The following is a 22575-nucleotide window of genomic DNA, read 5'->3' as shown; positions in this document are numbered from 1 at the left end:
TCAAACCATTGTTCCTTTTTCCTTCACTCTTAACAGTCTCTCGTTTATCTCCTTTGCTATCCTGTAATCTCCCTAGTTCTTCCATACAGTTCCACCATTGAGCAGTTCTTGGGCTTCTACTAAGTTTCTGTTTACTTTGAGGTATGTTCCACACAAGCCACTTGGAAAGTTGACCCGACTTTGTGCTATTATGTAGATGGATATCAAGCAAAGTTAGGGATCTATTTGTGTCCAATGGAATCAATTTGTTGGTTAAAACTGTTCCTGAAGAGAGTGGCTGGAAAACCCCTCCATTTGCTGCCAAGGAGAAATCTATTTTTCCCATGCTGAAACATCCTGAAAACTAAGAGCCACGACATCGATATGGGCTCATTGGAAGGTTTTGACTTGGAAGGTATCTGTGAAGTAGCCATAAAGTAATGTGCAGACTTCATCAAAATGCTGGTTTGGACTTGAGTGCAAGAGTTAATGCCATTTTCAAAAACCATCCCGCCTCTTCTGCCTAAAGCTTGGGTATTGTGTTCCGAGTAGAAAGTCAGTGCTGGAATTGATATATGTCAATGTAGAAACTAATGTTTAGTGTATGTACGATTGACTTGTTGGAACAAACTGGAAGAAATTTGTGAAAAATCTGCTCTCATTTTAAGATCTGCATTTCCATTGAAATAGTAGCAGCTAAAAAATCTATCGTCCAGATGAATATTTTGAAGGCAGGCTTATTGCTGCCAGGTTAAAATGCACTGAACTAAATACAGGGATAGTGTCCACTTAGCTAATTTATCAACTTCACTTTCATACTAATGATCAAAAGTTGCACCTAAGTAAACTTTAATCTATTCAACCATATTATGTAAAATCATAATAGTCTTGGAATCTAATCTGCCCACTTACTTGTGAATGACTTAGGCAACATGTTCGAAACTTGTCTGTTTCTTTTTGTATATGAATTAATAAATACAGCTCTTTCCGACCCCATCTGCAGTGTGTCTTTTTCATCTTCCCTGTTGATAAATGTGTCAACTTGCCTTGTCAGCCTTGCAAAAGAGCAGTGTCAGTCACCTCTGCTCATCAGCCCGATTAACAACACGGAAAATTGGGCAGAATAGTCACCGAAATGTATAGACTGGTGCCGTTAAATGCCAATCAGATTTGTTGGAAGTGATTCTGAAAGTATGCTGCTGACATACGAGTTTCCAAATGAATCTGGCTACAAGTCCAACACATCTAACAATTTAAGGCTGCTGACGGTTTACAGGCTTGCGCTACAAAATTGCACATGCCCTCCACAGAATGGCATCGTGCAACAAAAAAAACAAGATCTATGCAACCTGCAAGCTACAGCAAATTGCACGTTACATCTCGAGCATTGCATGGGGTGCGGTGTCCCTTTAAGGATTGCAGAGGAGGAGGGGGGGGGGAGGAGGAATCGAGACAAAGCCCGGCGGAGCTGGTCCCGCCTCCCTTTCGACCGACCATCGCTGATTGGCCGGCGCAGACGTCAGTCAAGCCCTTGCCGCGCCGCGACGTCACTCGAGATTCACTTCCGGCGAGGGATCGAGGCTGGCGGAGAAAAACGGACGCCATGTTTGATTGTGGAGTGTGATCGGCTCTTCGCCCGCCCTCGGCTTTTATTATTTTATTTTTAATCCCCGGTGCCTCTTTGTAAGAGGGGAGGGAGGAGGAAGAAGAAAAAAAAAGAAAGAAGACTCCCGGGTTCCCGCTCCCGTTGAGTGCTGTCCCCGGAGGTGGCAGAGAGAGCCAGCCGGGCCGGATGGAGGCGCGGCTCCGGCAGTCGCTGTGAAAGATAATCGGGGGTAAGCGGGCGCGGGGCCAGCCGGCGCGCGTGCGCGGGGTTTGCGGGGACGCGCGGGCTCGTGTGTGGACGCGCATCCCGTGCCCGCCCGGCCCGGCCCGGCCCTGGGCAGGTCGAAGCGGCAGAGCGAGCGAGCGAGCGCGCGCCTGCCTGCCTGCCTTGCCCAATTGCCAAAGTGCATCTTTTGGTTACTGCAACTTTGCACAGGACTTTGCTGCTGCTGCTCTGCAAACAGCATGCAATCCAATGACTTTATATTAAAAAAAACAAATAACTGCCTGCAAAGTAAATTAAATCTTATGTTGCATTAATTTATATATCTGCAAAAATAAATGCAATTTAATTATATGCTTGCAAAAATGAATGCAATTTAAAGTGTTTTTGCACTGTAATGTTAACATATAGTGAGAATAGAGCGACTGATGAATTTTGTCAGTTAGTTTGACAGCTTAAGTGCTGTCAAATTTTGTTTGATATCGCTCCTGTGAAGAGCCTTAGGACGTTTTACTACGTTAAGGGCGCTATATAAATGCAAGTTGTTGTTCAGTTTGACAGCACGAGGAAGGTGCTAGCATTGTGCATCAGAATGCTTTAGTTTTGCTCATAGTTGATCTCTGCACAGTGTTAGCAAATACAGGTGTACCTTGTAATTCAGGCGTTCAGTACTGCTTAAAATACTGCGTGCTAAGTTTCTCTCCTTGCCAGTCAGTTGGGTGATGTTATGTGCTTTTTTAAATGCTGGGATTCGGTAGGAAACGTAATGACAAATGAAAAGATTTAGCATCATTGTTTACATTTAGCTAAGCACATAGGAACAGGAGTTGGCCATTCAGCCCCTCAAGCCTGCACTGCCATTCAATTTGATCTGTATCTCGTCTCCATTTACCTGCGTTTGCTCCATATCGCTTGATATAGTGTTTCTCCTGAATTCCCTATTAGGGATTTATTAGTGACTATCTTATATTTATGATCTCTAGTTATGTTACTATGCTTGTATAATAAATGCAAATTAAAAATAAAATGGGAGGGTTTTTGTTGTCTCCTTCCTGAAATAACAACTGAAGAATTGGAAGCCCTGGACATTAGAGGATATGATAGGACCGCAAGTCTATTTTTTTTTAAAAGAGCGCTCAGTCTTTGCTACGAATTGCCAGTTCCCTGTTTCTGCACACTTCTATTATAGATAATCCTTTAACGCTGATGTATTATTTGTTTAGCGCACTGTGTTTGTCTTAGCTTAAAATCTAAGGCATGGTCAGTAGCGCAGTCCAGTGAACAATTTTGTTTAAAATTTCTGCTGGTGCTGGGTTAGTGACATACACAGCAATTCCTCCAGTCCTGCTGGAACTAAGGAAAGGCCAAGACCCCACTAATCCTTAACAACGAGCACAAATTAAATGGTTGGTCCTGTGTAAGACCCTCGCTGAATATGCAAATGCCATGAAATGTAACCTGTAATGCATCGTAACCAAGGCCACTGTTTTACAGTTTACTGTTTTACACTGGCCAAGTCCAATTCTGCCTTTTATTGCATTGGGTTATAAGATTTTTTACCGGTGTTTTAAGGATCATATTCCACAATTGTGCCCATTTCTCTTTGAAAATCGCATACCTTCTTGGCTATAACCCCAAAAAGCATGCAAATGTTTCTAAATTCAAGGAAAATGTGCTTTTTAAAAAAAATGCTAAAGAACATCGAGGGTGACTAATGGTGACTGTGATGTTCGAGATTTTGGGGTTTTGCTTGAATTAATGGACTTGGTGGGGGGGAGGGTGCGGAGGGAAGATAGAACCTTTCCTTGGGAGATGAAATGGATTAGCAGAATCTGTGATAGGGTAGCTTGTTAATGTTTTGTGAAAAGAATTAGGCTTGATGGCTAAAGGCGATTTCTCATTCCACACATTCTTATTCTTGCATTAACAATTAAAATCAGACTAATACAGCTCATTACATTAAAAACCCTTGGTGACACATTCATCAAACTAACATTTCACTGCTGGAATGTCATGACTTATTAAAATGACATTAATATTGTATAGAAAATACTGGTTAAAACCCAAACTGCAGTCATTTTGTAAATGCCGACTGGCCTGTATCACCCGCCCAATCTTTGTCTCCCTCTTTTCTGGCTCGTTGTGCTCCATTTGATTTACTTCAAGATCCTTGTCCTCTTACTTCAATTTATTCCACGGTCTTGCTCTTCCAAACCTCCGCCATCTTCAGACTAAAGTTACTGCGTGCTCTGTCCACCCGCACAACGCTAGACGACTCCTCATTCTTTGCTTCGTCATTGCCGGCTACTTCGTCAGCCACTATCGCCATGTCTTCAAAAGCCTCCATGACTCTGGTTCCACCTTCTCAACTCCTCTTTTTCTTTTCTCCCCAGCTTATTGTCAACTCATTGTCCGTCTCCCACTCTGAAGCATCTGCACCCGAGTGTTATAGCAATGCAAATAGTTGTATTATTCAAGTGACCTTTCTAGGGACCAACCCATTAGACGCTTGACTTAAAGCATGACTAACATTGTGTTTACATGTGGTAGGCAAGTCAGCTTGGTCACAACATTGCTGGCGCAAGCACAATGGGTCGAATGGCCTCCATCTGTGCTGGATCATTCAACAAAAGCCCGGCACTGAATCCAGAGCTGCCATTGCACGGAGACTGCTTTAGCAAGCTAGTAGTGCTGGAGTCGACTTTGGGCAGTTTACGTGGATTTTAGTGATGAAAAAGCTGCATATTTGATGGAATTGGTTTATCTTTGCAAATTTAATTTGATGCACTGAGTGTTTATATTGAGGTACAAGTTACAAATTATGATTTAAATGTAATGTGGATAAATTGATACTTCAACATTTTGATGACTTTTTAAAAGCAGCATTTTTATTTCTTTGAACAGGCGATGCTTTCAGTCTAAAAATGAATGAAACGTGGACTTGTGTGTCTGTAATGGCTACACCATTCCACAGTTTTAGTTCAGGAATACTCATAAAGATATTAATGTGTTTTAATCTTGGTAAAATTTAAGGCCTCTTAAATGAAAGGCATTGCTGGAATACCAGCAACATTTTTTAGCAGTAGGATGGATTCTTTTATATCGACAACAACTTGCATTTATATAGCACCTTTTAGTGTAGTAAAACGTCCTGAGGCACTTCACAGGAGCGTAATAAGATATAAGTCTATAAGATATTATGGGGAACAGATAGGGTGGATAGAGAGAAACTATTTCCGCTGGTTGGGGATTCGAGGAGTGGGGGCACAGTCTAAAAATTAGAGCCAGACCTTTCAGGAGTGAGATTAGAAAACATTTCTACACACAAAGGGTGGTAGAAGTTTGGAACTCTCTTCTGCAAACAGCAATTGATACTAGCTCAATTGCTAAATTTAAATTTGGGATAGATAGCTTTTGGGCAACCAAAGGTTTTATGGGATATGGGCCAAAGGCAGTTATATGGAATTAGATCACAGATCAGCCATGATCTTATCAAATGGCGGAGCAGGCACGAGGGGCTGAATGGCCTACTCCTGTTCCTATGTAATGAGACAAAAATTGACACCGAGCCAAAGAAGGAGACATTAGGACAGGTGACCACAATGCTTGATCAAAGAGTTAGGTTTTAAACAGCGTTTTTGAGGAGAGAGGTGAGAGGTTTTGTGGGGAATCCCAGAGCTTAGGGCCTAGACCGCCAAAGGTGGAAGGAAGTAAGTGGAGAATGCACAATAGGCCAGAATTGGAGGAGCGCAGAGATCTTGGAGGATTGTAGGGCTGGAGGAGGTTACAGAGATAGGGAGGGGCGAGGCCATGGAGGGATTTGATCGCGAAGAATTTCAAAATTGAGATGTTGGTGGACTGGGAGCCAATGAAGATCAGTGAGCACAAGGGTGATATCAATTTCATTAGGTTGTAAAAATCAGAATTACGTTTTTCTCAACTTTATATATATTTTTAAAAGGAACAAAAGTGAGGCATGAATCCAAAAATGCTTGGTGCGATCACGTAGCTGTTTGTAGAGTCCTGATTCCAAGATGACATCCAGGCAAAAGGGAGATTGGATCAATTGTTTTGCTCGAGTCCAGAGATTAGTTCGTTAAAGTTTTAGTAATTTTAATTGTGGCATAGAGCTCCCTTTTTTTTCAAAAAAAAATATAGAATTACGGTTTGTTTTAAAGGATGACCGTGAAAATATTTTGTGGATGGAAACAGTTAATCAAATGCAGGAATATAAACTATGTACAGTGAACAGGAAAAGAAAGAACTTGCATTTATATAGCGCCTTTCACAGCCTCAGGACGTCCCAAAGCGCTTTACAGTCAATTAAGTACTTTTCTGAAGTGTAATCACTGTTGTAATGTAGGAAATGTGGCAGCCAATTTGCTCACAGCATTATCACTCAATGTGATAATGAGAAGATATATACAGGGAACAGGAGACATTTGTGTGTTAGCTTCTCAAAGTACCAAGACTTCCTAATAGATCACCTTAGTATCTAAACTATCACAATTAGGTTAGATTTATTAAGAGATCCAGAATTCACTTAAAATGTTTGATTAGTGCAATCTTTAGCTCCGATATTCAGAATCTGCTGCCAAACTCAGCTTATAATTTTCATACGGTTCAACGTTAACTCTGTTTCTTTCTCCACAGATGCTGCCTGACTTGCTGAGCTTCTCCAGCATTATCTGTTTTTATTATAATTTTCATACATTGGCTCATTTAAAATTTGCTTTCATATTTTTCATTAGCTCACATTTTTGTGGCAGAATTACTATTTTTTTTCATTGCCATCGGTTAAGTTTTTATTTTATAAATTTTTCTTTTCTCTCCTAGGGTAGCACTCGCCCAGCAGAGTATTGGTGATGATGCACCATGGCAGTGGTCCACAAAATATACAACGGCCACTACAGAGATCCAAGTCGTACACGGGCGGCGAGGGAGATGAACAGACCCCTTTACCGCAGTCTCCTGCCACGGTGTTTGCTCCGGCCCTCAGCCCTGTGCCGCGCACCGTGGCCAGTCCTTCTGGGCCGCAGTCCCCCACGTATCAGCTGCAGCAACTTATCATGAACCGGAGTCCGGTATCCGCCCAGAATGTGAATATCACGCTCCAGAATGTGAGCCAAGTGATGGCCGGGAGTCAGCAAATCACCTTGGCTCCCCTTCCGATTCAAAACCCGGCATCCCCGGGGTTCCAGTACAGCTCGCAGGCCGTAGGGCAACAGAGACGGTTTGATCACGGTTCCCCGTCGTATATTCAAGTCACCTCCCCCTTGCCTCAAGTCCAGCCACAGAGCCCTACGCAGCACAGCCCCGCATCAATGTTACAGAACGTGCAACGGACAGGGGCAGCAGCCGCAGGATTGAGCATGTGTAACCAAAGCCCTACCCGAGGATTTGTGGACGCTAACGTGCTCGTCAGGCAGCTCAATCTTAGCCCATCGAGTGCTGGGCACTTTGTGTATCAGGACCCATCCGGCCTTACTCAGATTACTTCAAACGTTGGTGGACAGATACAGCTAACGACGTCCGGTGCGTCTGCTTCCGTGCCGCGCGAACGCAGACTCTCTCAACCTCACTCCCAGACCGGCGGAACCATTCATCACCTTGGACCCCAGAGTCCCGCAGCCAGTGGCGCTATGCAACCCTTGCCTAGCCCCGGCCATATTACCACTTCGAACCTGCCTCCGCAGATCAGCAGCATCATCCAGGGACAGCTAATCCAACAGCAGCAGCAAGTACTTCACGGTCAGCAAATGGCCAGACCTGTAAATTATGAAAGGACACCTGTAGCCCCGACCTCGGGTGTAGTGGGGCCATCGGCTTTTGGGATGGCATCCCCATCACCTCCTTCTTCTTCTAGCCCATCTCGGAACACTGCCGCTCACGGCCTGGCATCGGCTTGTCTGACTCCCACCAGCAGCTGTGCCCCAGTTGTGAGGAAACAACCAAAGAAGTTGGAAGAGATTCCACCTGCTAACCCAGAGATTTCTCATATGAGAAAGCAGTGTTTGGAGTACCACCTCGCTCAAATGGAGACTCTGAGAGAGACATTTAAGGATTATTTGATTGAACTTTTCTTCCTCCAGCACCTTCAAGGAAATATGATGGACTTCTTAGCATTCAGAAGGAAACCCTGTTTGCCCTTGTTGGCCTATCTGAAGCAAAATGACTTGGACCTGGAAGAAGAAGAAGAGGAGGAGCAGTCCGAAGTCATTAATGATGAGGTAAACAAATGATTTACTGCAGACCATTCACACTTCCAGTACTTGTGGCAACTGCAGGGTCAGAAAGTAGTTGTGTTCGCCTGTCTAGGGCAAGGTGATCACTGGCAAGCACATTTTCCTGCTGTCTTTCAAGACTGGTGAAATTTGGACTAAGCTAAAGGTATTAAGTGGAACGGGGTTATATTTGTAAATCCTTGATGTGGAGATGCCGGTGATGGACTGGGGTTAACAATTGTAAACAATTTTACAACACCAAGTTATAGTCCAACGATTTTATTTTTAATCCCACAAGCTTTCGGGGGCTTTCCCCTTCCTCAGGCGGTGTGGACACCGTCTGAGGAAGGGGAAAGCCCCCGAAAGCTTGTGGGATTAAAAATAAAATCGTTGGACTATAACTTGGTGTTGTAAAATTGTAAATCCTTGAGGGTAGAAATTTTTTTGACGTTTCCTGACTCCGAGTGAAAGTGGCATTAACAACCATACTCTAACCCTGCAGTTCACACAAGAATGAGAATCTCAGCCCAATTATTTTCGTTCAGGGGTCTATCTAGTGGACCCACACAGATCATTTTCATCTTAGTCCTATCATGGTACCAAACCCATTTTCTTCCCTCCTACTCTTCCTTTATGAATGTTGAATATCTCCATTTATTGTTGAATGTTTCAACTAATGTCTGTGGGTCCTATGCTAAATGATAGCTTATTCCCTAAGTTAACAATTCCAACATTGGAGAAGTTGAACGAGTTTGCCTTGTGCGTTTCCTGTGTTATAATGTCATTGTTTTGTTACATAGTAATTAATGTGATTTAAAAATGTTATAACTTTAAAATTGGCCAAATTCATTAAGGTCAATTTTCTGATTATGCAGAATCTGATTGGAGTACTATAAAGTATTAAACTAAATCAGGACTTTGTGCAGATCATTTAAAAAAAAATCTCAGAAGCCTTTATTCTATTATTGTAATGGCATTCAGAATAAATGGAGTTCGGTGTGGAGTAAATATACTTTGTTGTATCATTAAGTTAAGCTATCATTTAAAAAATGTCACCCTTCAGTATCAGTGGGATTTCTTTCCGATTTACATTATTGTTTAGAAATGTAAATTGTTGAAGGTCGTTCAAAATCTGTTGGTTTGTATGATTTCCTTCCACAAATCTTTGTTGAATATGCTCATTTTTGCCACCCAGCCTCTTGATGATCTCCATTTAGCCGCATCCAACATTATCCATTATCTAGAGTGTTGCTTTTCTGTTCATGGGTGAAAGGAAAGCCAGGAATATTCTGCAGCTCAGCTCGGTGTGGTGATTTCTAAGGCCAGCTTTGGGATGTTGTACACCACCTAGTTCTTATCCTACACTTATAGACATTTAATGCAAGTAATAATTATGCGGTTAACATACTGCAGGAAGAAGCTGGTCCCTTTTCTCCAGCAGTATAGTGCTGGCTGCACAACCACAGGATTGAGTTTGATTCTTAGACCATATTGATTTTGACCATGGCAGCCTTCATTGGGTTTGCCTTGCCCATTCTTGGCAAGACCAGTAATCAAGGGTATTTTGATGGAACGGCTCTACTTCATAGAACATGTGCGTTTGTGTTAGGGAGATAAATGCTAGAGTTAACTCCTTTCTTAAAAAAAAATTAGCTGACAAAATTATTTTTGAATGCACTACAACCAATGGAAAAGTCTCTGATGTGGATCTGAAAGGCTGGCAGAAATGATTTTCTTTTCACTGTATTATGTTTTTCTATTTCATATTTTATGATAAGTACTGAAACAGAGGAAAAAGTACAACTTGGGTTATGACTTGCAGTTATCAAATATTGTATAATGGTTGATTTTACTTGTTTCTTTGTAAGCTATTGTGACTGGGTTAACATTTTCAAACTCAAGCGTTCTTACAATTTTATAATTAACATTTTTATGTTTCTCATTTGAAATAGAATATTGTTTCTGTTCAGTTCAAAATAGCTAAATAATTATTAAAACACATGTTCGATGCTTGCTAATGAAGTACACATGGGTTGTCATAAGTTAAACCTCTGGAAGGTATGACATCTAAACATTTGTAGAGGTGATTTTTAAAATGTAACTGCAAGTTTTGATCGAATTTGCTACTGAACCCAGAAGTTGCTATGCAATTTTCAGCACCTGAAGGTGTGGACAGCACTTTTATTGGGTGCATTGTATATTGGGCAAAAACTACAGGTACAAAAATGTATTGTGGAGACAGTAAAGGCATTGGTTTTGCCTCTGGATAGAGCTGAAACTTTAGAATGAGGAATCAGCGTAAGAGCCAGCGATTCTGTTGACAAGCTAAACGAATCTGGACAGTTTTAATGCTACAGTACACTACAGTCTGACTGCGATGCATTAAAAATGCAGAGAATTAAATTGTTTATTGCCATTGTGCCTTGATGAAATCAGTTCAGACTTGGCATGATAATGTTTAAATAATGATGGATTTGTCAGCACTTTGACTGTCATTCAACCTTTATCATCAGAGCTCACACTAACTCTTGCAAATAATTATAAGTTCCAAATTTCCAGGTCAGAACTGACAGGTTATTGCTATCAGGAAAGATTGAACAGGCTAGGGCTCTTTTCTCTAGAGAAGAGGAGAAGGTTGAGGAGTGACTTGATAGAGGCCTTTAAGATTATGAAGGGGTTTGATAGGGTAGCCAAGATTTTCCACTTGTGCGGGGTCAGAAATTTGTTAGTCACTAATAAATCCAATAAGGAATTCAGGAGAAACTTTTTTTATCCAGAGAGTGGTGAGAATGTGCAACTTGCTGCCACATGGAGTAGTTTTGAGGTGAATAGCATAGATGCATTTAAGGGGAAGCTGGATAAATACATGAGAGAGAAAGGAATAGAAGGATATGCTGATAGGATTAGATGAAGAGGGGTGGGAAGAGGCTCATGTGGAGCATAAACACCGGCATAGACCAGTTGGGCTGAAAGGCCTGTTTCTGTGCCGTACATTTTATATAATTAATGTGTGTGTTTTGGATTACATAAGCAGGCACGCTTGTGTTTGAGATGGTTTAAGTGACCGTGTAATTTTGTAATTTGGTACTTGCGGTACCCAGGCATTATAAACAATTCTACTGTATACTTAAGTAATGCTTGACTTTGAAGGCTTATTTATCTAAACACAAAGTTAGTTTGAAAGAAATTTGCCTTCGGGTTTGTCTCCAGGGCCCAAATGCGACCCGCCTGTAAACTGACTACAGTTTTCTGTGCTCTGTGTGTGATTATAGCCTTTTTGGCCTGTAAATTGTGCACATAACATCCACAAAAGCTAAAATGTTCAGTGCATCTTAGGAACAGGTGTAGCCATTCAGCCCATCGAGCCATTTCCACCAGTTCTCTTAAGCATAGCAGCTGTCTTTTTAATCCTAATTCCCTGCCTTTTGTCCAATCCCTTAATACACTTACTTCCCAAGTAATTTTTTTTTAAACACCTCAAATGATTTTTTTAATCGATGGGTTTCTGGGGCAATGCATTCCACATTCTTTCAACCCTTTGTGCGAAGAGGTTTTTCCTGGATCTTCAAAGTGTATTTATGTTGTATATAAAAGCTTCTAACTGCCCCTGTAATGCCCTCCCAGTCATTTTTATTCTGTTATTGCAGCGCAGGACCCTCTTGTATAAAAAGTTTGCTGAAGGTGCATTTTTTTATATTTGTTCTCGGCATGTGGCCAACACAGGCAAAGCCGCATTTATTGCCCATCCTTTGTTACTCTAGAGTTTTAATTTGTTTTGACTTTGGAAATATTTCATATACAATGACGGCGTATGATCCCAGTGGATACATTCAACATGTAAAACGCATCCTGCTGCTGAAAGTCACTTCACTTGCAAGGATTGTGTCAGTGTGTTTATAGTGCAAGATTTTGTGTTTTCTGCATGTGCTGTTAACACCGTTATTTACAATGGTCCTTCACTTTCTGTGTTTACTCCATTTTAAAAGATTAATTTGTTATTATCTGTAATTCCTGTGTTACTTCCGCACAATCTGTTATCACCCCGGTAACAGTTAGTGGTATGGACCTCTGCATATTATACGTTGAATGCTTCATTCTGTGCATTGGTGTATTTTTTTTAAGTAGAGGTGGCCTTCAAAAAGTTTTTAAAAAAAAAACAGCAACCTGCTTTTAACGCAGTAAAACGTCCCAAAGCGCTTCATAGGCGTGTAAACGGACAAAATTTGACACGAGCCACTTAAGAAGACATTGGGACTGGTTTAAGGACTCTTAAAGGAGGAGTCAGAGGTGGAGAGGTTTAGGGAGGAAATTCCAGAGCTTAGACAGCTGAAGGCAGCCGCCAATGGTGGAGCGACGGAAATCGGGGATGCACATGAGGCCAGAATTGGAGGAACGCAGAGTTCTCGGAGGGTTGTGGGGCTGGAGGAGGTTACAGAACTAGGGAGGGGCGAGGCCACGGATGGATTTGAACACTAGGATGAGAATTTTAAATTTGAGGCATTGCTGGACTGGGAACCAATATAAAAAGCAGTTCTTCTTGGTCCTGCTCCACATGGGCAGGGTACAGTCTGTTGTACAGGTACACACAAATGAATACAGGATTGTTGTACACATGCATTGACGAATAAAGGGGTTTGGCAGATTTCTATAGAACCACAAATAAATTTTCTTCCCCCCCATTTTGTGTCGTCGCATGTTCTATAAGGAAGCCAGTAGTAATGTCAAGCCTTGGCCTCGTTAACCCAGATTTCTGGAGCGCTTGGCCATAGCTAGTGATTGCATTACGTGTCTGCTTTTTGAGTGTCGCTATTTCAGTTTTAATCCAGATGTCCTTAAGATCCTAATTTATGTTCATTGTAAAGTTTTTAACATCTTTTGGCAGATGTTAAATCTCAGGTGGCTATAACTGGCCCCGAGGCATTATTTGAAGGGCAGGGAGTTTTCTTGTTGTCCTTGCCAACATTGCTTCCTCAACCAGCACCACCAGAAACAGCTTAATATTCATTCATTTACTGTTTAAGGAACCTCGCTGTGCACACACTGGCTGTCGTAATTGTACTTAAGAAGTAATTTATTGGTTGTAAAGTGCTTTGGGACATCCTGGGGAAATGAAAGGTGCTCTACCATGCAAGTTCATTTTGCTTTCCTTTTTAAAAAGATAGCTTTTAGCCTTTCTGTCACTGTGAAAGGTATTGTAGTTAGAACGAGAGAGTGATATTAAATCTGAGTTGAAACTTTATTCAAAATAATGCATTGGGTAATTTTATAAAGATAAAACTTGACTTCTATGAAAGGATTCTGTTTGGACATTCAAAGTTCATCACCAAGCTACCTCGGTTCATTTTACTTAAACTCATAACAACCTTTAGTTGAAACAGGTGCAGGGATAATTGAAGCTGAATTTGCTGCACTTTTTCTTGTAAAATCACCGTAACAATTTAAAAAAAGCATGAAATGCCTGGGTAAAAAAAGGTTAATTGTGTTCTATGTGAAGTCATAATGAGTTGAAGTTTCATTGTGAAGCTGATGCACATTGTCTGTTTACACTGAATCTGTGAGACTAGCTGTTAATCATGGAGCTTGCTGTATTGCTGATGTACTGTTTTTCTCAAGTGGTGATTTTATCAGCGTGCTTATATACTGATTGACAAAACAGCCTCACAGTCCTAGTACAAACAGATGGTTAGTGTCTGTTTGCAAACACAAACTTTTGATTGTTTTAAGTGGAACAGATTATACACTTTTGCATGATCCTATTATTTATCTAAGCATTATTAAAGTAAGTCAGTCCCTGGTTGTCCCAAAGCGCTTCACGGCCAATGATTTACTTCTGAAGTGTAGCCACTATTGTTATGTGGACAAATGTGGTAGCCAATTTGCGCACAGCAAGGTCTCACAAACAGCAAACGAGAAGAATTTAATCTAATGCTGATGTTGGTTGAGAGATGAATGTTGACCAAGACATGGCGAGAGCTCCCTGCTCTTCTTCAAGTAGTTCCATGGGATCTCTTATATCCACCTGAACAGGCAGATTTTTACCAAATAAATTATTTGCACATACTGTATAACTGAACTGTTGAGTTGTATTAAGAAATGCCACATAAATGTTCATCTTCCTTTCTAGTTTGATAATGGAGTATTTCTATTGGGTTTAATTTAACTTCTAGAAATTCACTTGAGCACACAACTGTATTCATGTATATTGGCTCGTTTCAACTTGGTCTCAAATCATTCCTGGCCCCATGTCCCATGCTTATGGTTCTATTAAGCCACTTATCAGGTTATTTCACAAAGTAGCAACTCCAACCAAACTACTCTAGCTCATGGAATTATTATTGTGCAGGACAATAAATTAACATGGATAGAGGGTTGATTAACGGACAGAAAAGAGAGTAAAGATAAATGGGTCATTTTCAGGTTGGCAGGCTGTGACTAGTGGGGTGCCTCAAGGATCGATGCTTGGGCCTCAGCTATTTACAATCTCTATTAATAACTTAGATGAAGGGACCGTGTGTAATGTATCCAAGTTTGCTGATGATAAAGCTAGGTGGGAAAGTAAGCTGTGAGGAGGACACAGAGTTTGCAAAGGGATATAGTCAGGTTAAGTGAGTGGGCAAGAAGGTGGCAGATAGAGTATAATGTAGGGAAATGTGAGGTTATTCACTTTGGTAGAAAGAATAGAAAAATGGAATATTTTTTAAATGGTGAGAAACTATTAAGTTGAGGCTGAGATCAATAGATTTTTGGACTCTAGGGGAATCAAAGCATATGGGGTTCGGGCTGGAAAGTGGAGTTGAAGTTGAATATCAGCCGTGATCTTATTGAATGGCGGAGCAGGCTCAAGGGGCCGTATGGCCAACTCCTGCTCCTATTTCTTATGTTCTTATATTCTTAACTGGGGCAACCAAAGGTGAATCTGTAAATTGTATCCTGAACCTAAAATCTCTGCTGTAATTTAAAAACAATTGTCATATATTGCCTTAATGTATCGTAATTACATTTTGAGTAGCTACCTAACATTAACCCTTTAAGTAAAGATTCATAATTTTCCACGGTACTAGTCAATCTCCAGTGGCATTGCACCCGATGATTCAAGTCTAGTGCGGTCTTGAGATGAAGCAGGGTTAAAGGGAAAGGGATAATTGGACTAGGCTCCCACAGACAATTTGGTCTCCATTTTAAAGTCATATATTGTTACATTATATATTACTTCTAGATTATTAATTTATAATTAAATAGCAAAACTGACAGCAACTTGGGAAGGAGAGAGTTGGTTGGAGATGGAATTTCACTGTGGTATAGGCTAAGGAGCTGGTGCTACAGCGCCACCCCCTGAGAGGTTGTAATTACAATGTGACATGTTTACATAGGCAGTTTCCTAAATAAACATGGACATAGAAATTTCTAATGGAAAAAGTTGACTCGAACTGTGCACAGATGTAAAATTTTCAATATATTAGATTATCCAATCAGAGTGATTCAACTATTGAAATATACTCAGATGTGGAACTTGCTACCACAAGGAGTAGTTGAGGTGAATAGCATAGCTGCATTTAAGCGGCAGCTAGATAAGTACATGAAGGAGAAAGAAATAGAAGGATATGTTGATAGGGTGAGTGGGAGGAGGCTTGCTTGGAGAATAAACACTGGCATAGATCAGTTGGGCCGAATGGCCTGCGTCTGCGCTGTTAAATTTACGCAGAATAGCACTTTTATTTAAAAGCTAAAAAGGATTACTTTGGGCTTTGGTGTCCAAGCCTACTAACAATTGAAATATCAACTTTGCATGTGGGGTTGGGTAAGATTGTTCTATAGATTGAAGTTAATAATGAGATTGTCGGATTGTTGCAGTATCAGATGTCAGGAGAGTGGATTGTAAAGGCCACCCCTGGTTATCTCTGCACTGGGGAAGGAAAGGAATGAGGCAGTATATAGCTACAGAAATGTAATACGGTTGGCCAAAAACTAGAAGAAATTGGGAAATCAGGGATATTAATGGCGTAAAAAACAAAAGGTGGCAGAGACTGCAGTAGCGTACAAAGACTTGTTAGGATCAGGTACACAGACCGTCCTGACCTGCATCTGTCATTGATTTTGTTGCAGTTGCTGCTAAGTACATTTAGTGAAGTTAGGATTCGGAATAATTTGGCAACACTTCAGCATACTGCCATGGTAGTTTGACGTGAGCAGAAGGGCTTACAAGATAAGGTATCTGGACTAACGTGCTTTTTGCAGGGCATGTTTTAAGGGCATTTCAGGTACTCAAACGAGTTATTGCCTCTTCCAGGAGATTGCGTGACTGTGTAGGGGGGTTGGGGTGAATTGGAATGGAATGGCGTGAGCAGGTTGCACCATGTGAGACGGAACAGGTCTGATGCACCAGCTGATTTTTTTTCCCCGTCTTTTTTCGTACGTTTTGTTTGTCACGTCTTGCGTAAGCTCTATGTCAGATAATTTGCTGATGATCTGAAAAGTCTTAACTATTTTGAAAACTGCCCTTTGACGGATGTTAGATTAATTTGAGGGAGTAGGAAAAGGGGCAGCAGGTTCAAACTGGTAAAGGGCAACTTTAGAACCAATTATCAGTAGTGTGATCAATATTGGAATTGATTTCATGGTACAGTGCTGGAGGCGGAACCCTGGATGTTTAAGAAACAATTTGCTGCAGTAGAGGCGGGGGCAACTATAGGGGCTTCTGGACAGATCAACTAAATGAGCTGAATGGCCCGTCTCATCGTTAATTATTTTGTGATCTTGTCATTGTGGTGAAAGAGGAGCATTTAATCTTTGTAGACATTACTCTGACGTCTAGTCTCTCATAAATCAGTGAAAGTTTGCTTTAGCCCCAAACTAATTTGAACATCATCCGATTTTTTTTTTGTCTCATTCTGTCTTTTGTCCAGTATCTGTTTTTAAAGTATATTTAATATTACAGCAAATTGACCTTGCTGGTAAAATTCAGTTGCATCTTTTTTGAAATTAACAGAAGAGCAGGAATAATTATCGAAGGCAGAAATAGCAGTGACTTGAGTTGGTAGCCTATACCCTAACTAATGCTATCAATCCTAGAATATCTAGCTCTCGAGAATCTGGGATTCTCACCCTGGTATTTACTTGTGAGATCTTCTGACTTTTTAAAATTATATTAATATTTGCTAATGAAACTTTCACAAGCTTCTGTATTGCAAGATTTACCGACATTTAGAGGTTTAACTGAAATAATCTGTAATTACTGGGCCTTAAAGCCTTAAGCCTGAGCGCTGCTAAAATTAAGACAAATAGTTCATTTTTTGACTTTACCTATAGTGTTAGATTTTAGTATATTTTGGTAGTGATTTATTGCATTTAATTTTATGACCTTAATCAAAATTGCCCTGTTGCATTAAGTCTCATGCGTAGAATACAAGATGATGATTGGGATTTGTGAAATACAGAAGCAAAAATAAAGTACTATGAAATAAATTAATTTGACTGATTAAAAAAGGACTGTCACCCACCTATTGCAGATTTAAAATCTGTAGACTCTTTCATAGTTATTGCAGGTCTAAAACCAAGCTGGAGATTCCAGATTTAAGACTGGATGCCCTGAGTGATCTGTTATACCTGTAGCAGGACCATTAACTATTAGTGGATTTATCTACTATTTTGTTTCGGACTTTTGGAGCATTGATGCGGGACGAAGCTTAGAGGCTTTGTTCCATTCATGAAGCTAATGTTGTGTTGTGACAGCTGATGTGAAGGACTCCTGTGATTAACTCGTCTAGTTTCTGGTTTCATTTTACTGGATGAAGAAGACCTTTCAGAGACATTGCAAGTCACTTGACATTTAAATCGATAAGACAACCTAAACTCCTCTCCTTCCTTCCCCCTCCCACCCCCCTGAATTTTTTTGGGGGGTCTTTTTTTTTTGTAATTTCAAGTTTGATTCCATTGGGTTGAAATTCGTACTGATTTTTGCCTTGAGAGTGCTCCTGGTAATTGCTGGAGTTGCAGCAAACATTTTTATTTCGGCTTTCCAATGAACAAAATTCTTTTTGTTCCACAAACCAATTTTTTTCTTTAAGTCAGCAAATGTTTGCAATGAATCCCGTGAAGCAAGCCTAGGAAGAAAAAGAATTCCTACAGAAGTTTCCTGGCTGTCCTTATATCACCAATTACTTTTTTTTTTGCTCGGACTTGATGTTTCAGTAATGAACCTGTGAATGAATGCATTGTTTTTATTTAAGGTAAAAGTGGTGACAGGAAAGGATGGCCAGACTGGGACGCCAGTTGCCATAGCAACACAGCTTCCCCCTAATGTTTCTGCTGCATTTTCAACACAGCAGCAGCAACAGTTTCAGGTAAGGAGTCAATGTGGCACCGACAAGTCTGTGAATCATTATCACATCAGAAGGGTTAAATCGTGTTGAATCGTCATGCTGCAAACGTCATGCGTCCGTTTCTGATGTGTGTTTTTTTTTGTCCTTCCGTAGCAAACTCATCAAGGTACCCCTGTGGCAGGAACAGCCAATACAGTGGAGATTGAAGCTTTTAAACGACAACAGGCTCTGGCTCAAACAGGTATATTTCCTTTTGAAACCATTTCATAAATATTTGTGCCACATGTGTGACCATATAATTTGTGTAGATTGAGTTTTCTTTTGACCTACTCGCAGGAGGAGGGAGGGAAGAGAGAGAAGGGAATCACGTGGGCTCCTTTGCCATAAACTTAATCATGCTCTTTGTGCTTTGTTGCACTATATTGCTCTTGCCTGTAAAATTTGAAAAGGAGCAAACAATGCTACAATGTGAAGGGACTTGTAAAATTAAAGTTCTCTAGTACATGTTGTAAATGATCAATTTCTAGGTGAATTCCAGGCATTATTTCAATCTCCGCATTTAAATGACCAAGCATAAACTGCTGTTTCCAACCTCTAGATTGGATTAGTGCCCCTCCATCCACTTACAGCCATCCATTATCCTCTGTGTATTTGACAAGTTGAAACTTTGTACGGGTCGGGGGGGTGTACAGTTTCGTAAGCGGTATTCCTAATTCAGGTGCAGCTTTGCATTCTCTCTGGCTTCCTGTTCTTCCTGGGGTTGTTGCGGCTACTTTCTTCCCTGGTCTTTTGTTGTATCTTTGTCTTACAATTGTTGCCGATGACGCTGAGCCTTTCCAGTTCTGGTTCTTCATTTTTTGCCTCTCGGTGCACTGTTTCCCAGTCGTTACCTTTTTTATTGTAAATGTTGCCGAGCACTCTTGTGCAGTACCACCTATGAATGCTTGTGCTGTGTCGTTCACGGCAGTGCCACTTGGTTCTCCAGCTTCAGAACTAGTTTACAATACATTACATTTCATTTCACATTACACTCTTTTGATTTCCACAGCTGCTTGCACCTTTTTTAATGATTCACAGTTTGGGATTAGGCCTAGGTGGGAATAGGAAAGGGGCTGGCGACAGTGGCCAAAAGGTACTGTTAAAGAGTAGACATTTAAAGTGAGGGGGAAAAATGCAGTGAGATGGAGGGGTTTGGGGAGGGAATTCCACAGTGTGGGGACAAGGTAACTGAAAGCTGTGCCACAGAAGGTGGGGCGAAGAGAGAGTTTGAACAGCAGAGAGTACAGGCAGGGTTGCAGGGCTGGCGGAGATTGCAGAAGTTGGGAGGGTTGAGGGTTGGAGTGATTTGAGGAGGAGGATTTTTAAGTTGAATTTTAGGACATCCTATAAACTCGTGCAATATAAACCTTGTTTTGGCAATTCCTTTTGAGTATCTTGTGAATCATAGAAAATCGTGATGTCTGTTGTCAGTGCATAGATGTTAACTTGCTTTACATGCTATTGCTGAATTCATTACCCAGACTGTGGTCTACTATTTTGATTTTGGCTGTTGATTTTTCTGTTGGAAGATATGGACTTGGATAAATAATGGGTGCAAACTGAAGTAGATTCTGGTGTACAAATGAGCACCGTTAGAATTTAGATAGTCTTTCTCCTATGCTCTGATTACTGAAACAAATGAACAGAGTGGGTGATGATTATTTATGTGGGTGGGGGGAGGGAGATTAATGGTGGATAATGGCATTGATGACTTGGCGAGATGAAATGCTAGAAGCACTATGTTCTGACATGACTGTTTCATCTGTGTTAAGTGCCTAATTGAGCTCTGTTTTGTAATCTCTTGTGCTTCATATGGTGAGCCTGAAAGTCAATGGGCATGAACTTATTTTCTAGACCATCTGAGAATGATGATACCTGCAGCTCAGGCCAAAAAATGAGCTTGCATCTGTATTAGACCCTGCAGGTTAGAACATGTGTGAACATTAAAGGAAGAAATATAGCATTGTTTCCATTTTTGGGGGGAAAAGAAGAAAAAGATGTTATGAAATTGGGTATGGAGGCAAGTGCACAATAAAGGCAAGGTTAGCACTACTAGCTTAAAGTTAGTCCACAGGATATAGCCCACACTGAGTTATACGTCTAATGGAAGAAGCTGGAGGTGCAGGGACAAGGCCATAATGCAGGACACTGCCAACAACAACTTGCATTTATATAGCACCTTTTAACATAGTAAAACGCCCCAAGACGCTTCATAGGAACAAAATCAGACATAAGTTGACATCGGGCCAAAGAAGGAGATATTAGGACAGGTGATCAAAAGCTTGGTCAAAGAGAGAGGTTTTAAGGAGTGTCTTAGAGAAGGTGGAGAGGTGAAGAGGTTTAGGGAGGGAATTACAGAGCTTAGGGCGTAGGCACATGAAGACACAGCCTCCAGTGGTGGGGCAAAGGAATTCGGGGATGTGCAAGAAGCCACAATTGGAGGAACACAGGTTGCAGGAGGTTACGGAGACAGTGAGGGGCGAATAGTGAAATAGAGGACAGTAAATTGATGCAGTGGTTAAGTGATGCCAGGCTTGAGTTTTAAAAGTTTGTAGGAAGAAGGAAAGTCTGAGGGAGGTAAGGAGTTCCATAGTTTTGAGGTCATTTGGTGGGGGGAGGGGGGAGTGAAGGTGAGTTAGAGCAGGAGACTGTGTGATGATTTGTGATCATAGCATAACAGGAGGAGGGAGCTTAGAAGGAGCTAGTCAATAAAGGAAGAAGAGAGAAAACAGGGAACTACAGGCCAGTTAGCCTGACGTCAGTAGTCAGGAAAATGGTGGAATCAAGGATGTAGTGAGGAGGCATTTAGAAATCATAATATGATCAGGTAGAGTCAACATGGATTTATGAAAGAGAAATAGTGTTTGACAAATTTATTAGAGTTTTTTGAGGATATAACTAGCAGGCTCGATAAAGGAGAACCAGTGGATGTAGTGTATTTGGATTTTCAAAAGTCATTCGATAAGGTGCCACATAAAAGGTTGTTACACAAGGTAAGGTCTCATGGGATTGGGGTAATATATTAGCATGGATCGAGGATTGGTTAACGGATAGGAAACAGAGTAGGAATAACCGGGTCATTTTCAGGCTGTAACTAGTGGGATGCCGTATGGATCAGTGCTTGGGCCTCAGCTATTTACAGTCTATATTAATGACTTAGATGAAGGGACCGAGTGTAATGTATCCAAGTTTGCTGATGATACAAAGTTAGTGGGAAAATAAGCTGTGAGGAGGACACAGTGTCTGCAAAGGGATATAGACAGGTTAAGTGAGTGGGCAAGAAAGTGGCAGATGGAGTATAATGTGGGGAAATGTGAGGTTATTCACTTTGGTAGAAAGAATAGAAAAACAAAATATTTTTTACAATGGTGAGAAACTATTAAATGTTGCTGTACAGAGGGATTTGGGTGTCCTTTTATATGAAACACAGAAAATTAACATGCAGGTACAGCAAGCAATTAGGAAAGTAAATGATATGTTGGCCTTTATTGCAAGGGGATTGGAGTACAAGAGTTAGGAAGTCTTGCTGCAATTGTACAGGGCTTTGGTGAGACCACACCTGGAGTACTGTGTACAGTTTTGGTCTCCTTTCCTAAGGAAGGATATACTTGCCTTAGAGGCAGTGCAACAAAGGTTCACTGGATTGATTCCCGGGATGAGAGGGTTGCCCTATGAGGAGAGATTGAGTAGAATGGGCTTATGCACTCTGGAGTTTAGAAAAATGAGAGGTCGATCTCATTGCAACATGTAAGATTCTGAGAGGGCTTGACAGGGTAGATGCTGAGAGGCTGTTTCCCCTGGCTGGAGAGTCTAGAACTAAGGGTCATAATCTCAGGATAAGGGGTCAGCCATTTAAGTTCGAGATGAGGAGGAATTTCTTCACTGAGGGTTGTGAATCTTTCGAATTCTCTACCCCAGAGAGCTGTGGATGCTCGGTCATTGAATATATTCAAGGCTGAGATTGATAGATTTTTGGGAATCAAGGGATATGGGGATCGGGCGGGAAAATGGAGTTGAGGTTGAAGATCAGCCATGATCTTATTGAATGGCGGAGCAGGCTCGAGGGGCCGTATTTCTTATATTCTTATGCTAGAACTTAAGAAATAGGAACAGGAGTGGGCCATGTTCTTAAGGAGCGAGAGGAAAGCTCACAGGAGCACTGAGCAAGAAACAAGTTTGGAGAAGC

General features: G+C 41.1%; 1 protein-coding gene across 7 annotated transcripts in view; it reads left to right on the top strand.

The window, feature by feature from the left end:
* Positions 1-1557: 1557 nt before the first annotated feature.
* Positions 1558-22575, top strand: part of ep400 (E1A binding protein p400) — a 130300-nt gene continuing 109282 nt past the window's right edge. For 5 of the 7 annotated variants that reach the window (XM_068006177.1, XM_068006179.1, XM_068006174.1 and 2 more), the window contains exons 1-4: positions 1558-1814; positions 6644-8037; positions 18258-18371; positions 18504-18591. In XM_068006177.1, the coding sequence (XP_067862278.1) occupies positions 6673-8037; positions 18258-18371; positions 18504-18591 (1567 nt within the window). In that variant the 5' untranslated portion in view covers positions 1558-1814; positions 6644-6672. The remainder of the gene's footprint in view (positions 1815-6643; positions 8038-18257; positions 18372-18503; positions 18592-22575) is intronic. The other 2 variants (XM_068006178.1, XM_068006176.1) reach the window with 1 other exon arrangement.

Source organism: Heptranchias perlo, chromosome 25, assembly GCF_035084215.1.
Source record: "Heptranchias perlo isolate sHepPer1 chromosome 25, sHepPer1.hap1, whole genome shotgun sequence".
NCBI lineage: Eukaryota > Metazoa > Chordata > Chondrichthyes > Hexanchiformes > Hexanchidae > Heptranchias > Heptranchias perlo.
This window is presented reverse-complemented; position numbering and strand designations above follow the sequence as displayed.